This window comes from Pseudomyrmex gracilis, unplaced genomic scaffold, assembly GCF_002006095.1.
Source record: "Pseudomyrmex gracilis isolate BER0280 unplaced genomic scaffold, ASM200609v1 scaffold_234, whole genome shotgun sequence".
NCBI lineage: Eukaryota > Metazoa > Arthropoda > Insecta > Hymenoptera > Formicidae > Pseudomyrmex > Pseudomyrmex gracilis.
This window is the reverse complement of record NW_018020818.1, coordinates 153,761-161,218: the sequence shown is the minus strand read 5'-3', so window position 1 is coordinate 161,218 and position 7,458 is coordinate 153,761. Positions and strand designations below refer to the sequence as shown.

Here is a 7,458-nt window from a genome sequence, read left to right as displayed (position 1 = left end):
AATTTCGCATGATTTAACATGGAAGTGATAGGGAGAATGAGGAAATCACGTGCATTTATCTAAATATCTAGAGTTCAAATTTTCAGATTTGGCTAAAAATATTACCACAGCTTCTTTAAACTATAAAGAAAATATGTGTGAAAAATCAGATGCCTGTACCGTACAGTTTTTGAGAAAATCGAAAATGAATTTCGCATGATTTAACGTGAAAGTGATAGAGAGAATGAGGAAATCACGTCCACATTTACCTAAATATCCAGAGTTCAAATTTTCAGATCTGGCTAAAAATATTACTACAGCTTCTTTAAACTATAAAGAAAATATGTGTGAAAAATCAGACGCCTATACCGTACAGTTTTTCAGTAATAATTAAAATAACACAAAAAACGAGCGATTTTATGATTGGTATGAGAAAGAACGACGTTGCCATTTCCTCAATTGGAGTGAGATAGAACTATCTCCGCTCCCCCGCGCCCGCAGGGACGTGAGGGTAATACCTTAAGAGCCGTTAGGCCACTAATTGTATAAGCGTGTGTGTATAGCAGATAATTTAAATAATTAATTATAAAATAATCTGAACACAAAAAATTATTGACCACCCGCGATTGATCGCAATCGTTCATTTGGCTATAAAATCTCGAATTTACCACGCAGCTTCTGTAACTACCACTGTTGTTTCTTTCACAACGCAGACTTCATCTAAATTATAATTTTTCTGGATAATCAATCTTCTTCGTTGAAATTGTCACAAAATAGCTACCGACGGAAAGAGCAAGAAGCTTTTAGCGATCGAGTTCTGTGAAAGAGAAAATGGGTATGACACGGGGATGATATTATTAAATTACATTCAAGTAGGATTTACTTTTTTAATAGAATTTTAATTCGAAGCTTAATGTTAGACGTAAGGATATTAAAGATGATGGCCGCTTTTAATTTCCGCTAAAAGAGAAATTGTGTTTTCCAAATATATCTAACACTAATGCGATATTAATCGTAAATCATTTCAATCGAGACGAGGGGGTGCTGCGTTTGCACAATAATAAATCATTCCCGATCGCTAATTCGAAGGAATTGGCGATCAGGATTTCCGCTGCGTGTACACACAAAATTACCGGAGATATTCTCCGGTTTCTCTCACCTTCTCAATCGGCATTGAAGGGCACGCACGGCAGAGGTTCCAGAATGAACCAATCATGAGGCCGCGATGTGTGGGGCAGTGGGACAATAGTAGTGACACACAGAGAGCCGCCGCTTTAGCGAGCGACGCAAATCGGGAATCGGCCGACGACGACGACGACGACGACGACGATGACGACGGATGACACGCACACCACAGTTGTTTCGGCAGAGATCACGGACCAGGCAGGATCTCGTGTAGGGCGTCCCTTGCCGAGGAGGACACGGCTCTCCTCGGCGCCGGCTCCTACGGACGACGATGCGGATACACCACTACCACACAGCTCTTCTTCGCGTTCTCTCGTACTCTCTCGTCCACTTCTCACCCACCTCACCCACCTTTACCACTCTTTCTTCTTCTTCTTTTTCTCAGCCTTCAAGGCAGTGTTCGTAAGCGGCGCTCGGGCTCGGGCTCGGGCTCCGAATTGCTCCCTCTGCGTATATATATGTGTGTGCGTGCGTATATATACGTGTACATGTGAGTCGATAGGTTATAAATAAGGGTGTATATAAGGCGCGGATGAGAGAAAAGTATATTCGCACGTCTCCCGTTTTCTTTTGGGATACGATATCGCGCAAAGAAAAATGTCACATGCAAAATGTTTTATTTACCACACACACGAATAAAGAACAAATGGAGTCTATTTCAAAAAGAAAACTTTTGCGAGAATATATTCTTCTTTTCAGTTCTAGTATTAAATTATTAGTTTGCACAGACAAAATGTGAGACGTGCAAATAAAATCTCTCTTTTATACATTCTATATAAGATTGAATGTGTATATAAAAAGAAAATAAAATTAAACAAACGGCTCGATGAGGAAAAATCAAATAACGGTACGCAACCGCGGAGCCTTTGGTCCAGGAAGGAAAAACAAAATGATCGAAACGTCCTTAAAAAAAAAAATACACTGTGGTTTTTTTACGGTATATTGAATGTCCGCTTCCTTCCTGGACCAAAGGCTCCGCGGTTGTGTATCATTATTGTAAAAAGAAAATGTTAATACTATAAGATTGAATTTTCTATAAGATTGAATGTGTATATAAAAAGAAAATAAAATTAAACAAACGGCTCGATGAGGAAAAATCAAATAACGGTACGCAACCGCGGAGCCTTTGGTCCAGGAAGGAAAAACAAAATGATCGAAACGTCCCTAAAAAAAAAAATACACTGTGGTTTTTTTACGGTATATTGAATGTCCGCTTTCTTCCTGGACCAAAGGCTCCGCGGTTGTGTTTTATAAAAAGAAAATGTTAATACTATAAGATTGAATGTGTATATAAAAAGAAAATGTTAATATACATCTTTTTGTGTTTTCAAGTCGAAAAGTGTTTGTGATAAAAAACAAAAAAGCGTTCAACACAACAGTGTTCTGTTGGATCATTTAGCGCAAGCGGAGAAAGAGAAAGAGAAACTGTGCGTAAAAGCGATGTCGTCGATATATGTGTGTACACGTATATTTATGTGTATGTACATACATACGTGAGCGAAACGCAGTACCGGCGTTTGTGCACGCGCGTACAGTCGTTTCGCGAATTTTCACTGGTAGATAAAAAAAAAGAAAATTGCAGAAGCAGATTCCGACACGAGATACGAGATCGGACTTTGCGTCCGGCGTACCGGAAGCGACCACCGATACGCGAAATCGTGTCCGAAAGCGGCAACGAAAAGACAAGATGAAAATATCAAAGCGATTAACCGAGAAAATCCGTGAGACAAACTCTAAATAAGATCGAGGATGTGCGGCGGGCGAAATAAGAAATGACTCAGAACGGAAATCGCTTATGAAATCTTCGGAGAATTCCGTCAGTCGGCGCGATTACGTCATAAATTCGAACAGAATTCGAATATCCGAAAAAGAAAAAAAATAAAGACGTATCAGCCTGAATTAATAATAGAATCAATTTCGTCGCGGATATAAAGGTTTTTTTTTTTTTCATACGATATAGCTGTTCCGATATTACGCTAATGTAATATATTATTTAGATAAACGATAAATCTTCTGGATAAATTAAGATAATGAAGAGATAAATTTACAATCGGATAAGCTTGTAAGAAGGATGAACGAAAAGCCGATGAATATTAAAAGACGATGATTACGCGATACCTTAATGAGAATGAGAGTAAAAAAAGGAAATAGATGAAGCAATCCTCGAGATATACACGATCGACGACATCGCGAGAAAAAAAAAAACGATAATACGGAACACATTGATCAAAGCTTGCTCGGACAAGTTCTTGAAAGACAAGACAAATGTCTCCGTTTCGTGTTACGCGCTCTAAAACCGCACAAAAACTGGAAGCCGGAATCTAGTCTCTAGAAGAGAATTGTATTATATATAGCGACTATATGCGCCGACCAAAGAGCTCCGAGATCATCGATCTATCGTTTCGCAAGAGAAGATTTAATTTACAACAAAATATAAAAACAAAAAACGAGCAAAAGCTTCGAATCGATAAAGACAAAGCGGATCAGAAATTGCGGAAGGAGTGCCGTGAAGAGATTTTTTTCGTTTCCTTTGCTACTTCGTTACTTTTTTATCTCGAAAAATCGTTTCGGCGCGTACGTAAGACGTCTTCTTCTTGTCGTTGGAAATTCCCTTTTTTCGCTTCCTTCCTTTTTATATCTTCTTTCTTTCTCTCTTTCTCTCCCCTCTTGCTCCAACGTCTCGATCACCGGTCTAGCCGGAGCTTCTTCGACGCGCACCTGTCAGTTCACCGGTTTGTCTTCCGCACACACGTACGTGCGCGTGTGCGCACTTCCTTAGCGAGCAAAAAAAAATTACCTTTGGGAAAAGAACTCTGAGAGAGAGAGAGAGAGAAGAAGAAGAAGAAGATAGAGAAGCGCCGGGGTATCAGGCGCGACGGCCCGATTGTACCGACACGTCGTCGTCGGTTAGGCACTAATCTCGTTTAATTGAATTTTCTTGTGCTCTGCATCCACATCACGCTATAGATCAGGCAAGAAGCGAAGTCGCAAACGCGGAGACGTTTTGCGGACGACACATTCGTCCGTGGTTTAATCGCACCCACACTGTACGTATATCGGTGAGAGCAAAATGAGCGAAATGACACGTCGCGCCGGTAGCGTTAACGTGTGTCTCCGCGCGAGCGTGTGAAGTAACAAGCGAGAGAGAAAAACAAAAAGAGCAAGAGGGAGAGAGAGAGAGAGAGGCAAGCGATAAAAAGAGAGAGAGAGAGACAGATTGTGAATCGAGGTAGAGAAGCGGATACCTAATGTGTCACAAAGCGCGTGTGCGTGTCAACGGTATCGCTGTGTGTGTGGTATATGTATGTATTTTACGTGTGTTATAATCTATGCGTGTGTGTGTGTGTGTGTGTGCACCGCAGCACCCAAATGACACCCCGGACACGTACGGACAGCGTTGACGACGAGACGGAGAGCAGAGCGAGAACGGAATCGTGAGAGGCACTGCTGGTCCCACCGTCGCTGCACCGACGTTGCGTAGAGCGCCGCGTCGCCGGCAAGACGGTCTGCGGGGACGGTAGGAGGGGTTGCCGGAGGCAGGCGCAGGCGTCGAGCCGGAGCGGACACCGGGTCGATAGTCCGCAACGTCGTTCCTCCCTTGCCGGCCGGCTGCCTCCACTTGCTCGCTCGTGCTCTTCCCCGTCTCTCTTTCTCTCTGTCTCGTCGCCGCATCGCTAAACTCCTCGCAGTGGCGACGAAATGCCGTCTGGAGTCGTGGGAACCTCCTCTCGAAAGAGAACTCCCCAAAGCGTTTTTAGACCTCGACTTTTCCTCGTATTTTTCAAGAATTCATCTATTATCAATAAAAAGCTATATCACTCAGCTTCTTTCTTAGTTTTTTATAATAAAACTTTAATAAATTTTCACACAATTATTTGTAGAATCGACGCAATAGTTTTTTTACCTTGTTTTCTGTTTTTTTAAACATTTATTGTCCGATATATCGCAATATTTACTTGTGGGGAAAAACTGTTTAAAACTCACACAAACATAAACTCTTCGTCTATTAATTTGAAACTTTTTTAAGACAATATATTCCGATTGTTGAAGAATTAATTGAATCTTTAATCCGATCTCATCAGCTGGACAAAGAAGATGCGAAGATTAAATTTCAAAATTAATCGTTACTACATTCAGATAACTTTTTTTTCAGAATAAAAAGCTCGCCGAGGTTCTCAAGACGCTAAATCCGCCACTGGCTGCTTCGTTTCTTCCTATCTTCTCTCTCTCTCTCTCTCTCTCTCTCTCTCTCTCTCTCTCTCTCTCTCTCACGTTCGTCACTCTCTCGTTCGCACCACCGTACTTACTACTTTACTAGTACGCTCTCTCTCTCCCTCTCTCTCTCTCTCTCTCTCTCTCTCTCTCTCTCTCTCTCTCTCTCTCTCTTACTCCCTATCGCCCTCCCTTTCTAGATCTCCTAATTCTCTTTCCCCTTTGCAAACCATCCGTTTGGTCTAACGTCTATTTTCTAGGAGAGCTTTTTCATTTTATTCCCGCCCACCCGCCGACGCACATGTACATACGTGTTGTTCGGTGGTGGAAGTATAGTTCCGAATTGCCTCCACGTTCGGAAGGTAGTAGGTTCGAGGCTCTTTGCGGTGGGGTATTCCGGATTCTTCGCCGCTGTGTTGATTCTCATGCTCGATACGCTGTAAGATCAGCAGGTACTCAATACCCTAATTCGCTTTTTTTGCTTTCCTTCCAGAGTTTGCCTTCTCTTGTTTTTAGATTTTAAGTTTCGAACAAGTTAAGACAAGTTTTTTTTTTTTTATACCGCGCACGAATAGAGTGGTTGCTAATTGCGCTTCGAACAGAAATCTATATTGTATATATATATATATATACAGGGTGTTCCAGAATTGATGTAACATCTCTCGTAGACAGGTAGAAGGAATAAAACTGAGTCGATAAGTCCTATATCATTTTGCTAGATTCGCAATAGTTACCGAGATATTAATTAACAAAGATCCGCGAATAAGCGTGCATCGGACTGTCTTACGCGCGTAGGACAATCCGGCGCGCTTCGCACAATTACATTTTAATACGTATATGTTATAGTATATGCTGTTATATTAGCTCCTCCCATATGTCGCTATGGGTAACACCGTTAGCGCGCGAAGCGCACTGGGCTGTCTTAAGCGCGTAAGACAGCCCGATGCATGCTTATTCGCTGATCTTTGTTAATTAATATCTCGGTAACTATTGCGAATCTAACAAAATGGTATAGGACTTTTCGACTCAGTTTTATTCCTTCTACCTGCCTACAAGAGATGTTAAACCAATTCTGGGACACCCTGTATATACATGTAGATTGATTCGACGATTGTAATTATATTTAACGTTTACAGATCGGATATTAAATCAGATTTTAATATCTCGATCGACAAACAAATATTTTTGAACTTTTGAATTACATTTTAATTAAAATTTTTACAATTATCAGTCAGTAATAATAAAGTATACGCGAACATATCTTTAACAAGTCTTTCGCTATTCCGTCTTTGTTCCGGGATATGCATCTGTCTATACCGGGATATGTCTATGTTCTCTCTTGCAACTTCCTCTTCCTTGTTTCCGTTTCCGTCTCTTCCTGTCCGCCACTCGTCGCGCTCGTCACGTATCCCGGCGCCACGGTGTCGAGTCAGAAGCGTCGCGACGCGCCGGTATCCCAACGGCCGGATCGAGTCACGCGGATAGGCGTGTTTCTCTTCGAAAGTTCGCGGAGAGAGAGAATCACCCATCCTGTGTGACATAACTCTCTCTCTCTCTCTCTCCAAATACGAGACAAAATTCTCGACGATATCGAAGTTTTCGTTTATCATATTTTTCCGTTTGTCACGTACCGAACGTCGCGCAACAAGAAAACAAACGTATGTGTTATCTCGAACAATTTGTTTCTTTTTTTTCACGTTACAAATGTTTACGGGTCACCGCGGTTAAATCGTAAATATAATAATGCTTGATGTGTTATATGTTGAATAAAACTATCTTCTTGCGTATAATATTCTTCCAAGAATTTACGAAAGCAGATACAGGCATGTACCAAGGGAGATACATAACTTGCAATATACGAGTTGCAATATTATTTTACGAGGGAGTGTAGAAATATATTTCTTCACACGGGCAATGAAGTACATTTCAATGTTCCGTTTGAGTGGTTTATGCTCGTTTTGAAAAGGTTTTGAAGATGCGCAACAAAATATATACACAGTTTGTCCGGAAAGTTCCCGGACTGATTTTTTCTAGCGCGGGTAAGCGGCGCTATCGAGCGGTCAACGCTGGAACTACTTAGTA

General features: G+C 41.4%; 1 protein-coding gene across 1 annotated transcript in view; it reads right to left on the bottom strand.

Annotated features, from left to right (window-relative positions):
- The window catches only part of LOC109859022, a 60,914-nt gene extending 56,296 nt beyond the window's left edge, over window positions 1–4,618 (bottom strand). Inside the window, exons 1-2 of the mRNA XM_020436849.1 lie at window positions 4,554–4,618; window positions 1,139–1,610 (exon numbers count right to left, since the gene is read on the bottom strand). Of these exons, the coding sequence (XP_020292438.1) occupies window positions 1,139–1,195 (57 nt within the window). The 5' untranslated portion in view covers window positions 1,196–1,610; window positions 4,554–4,618. The remainder of the gene's footprint in view (window positions 1–1,138; window positions 1,611–4,553) is intronic.
- Between the last annotated feature and the right edge of the window lie 2,840 nt (window positions 4,619–7,458).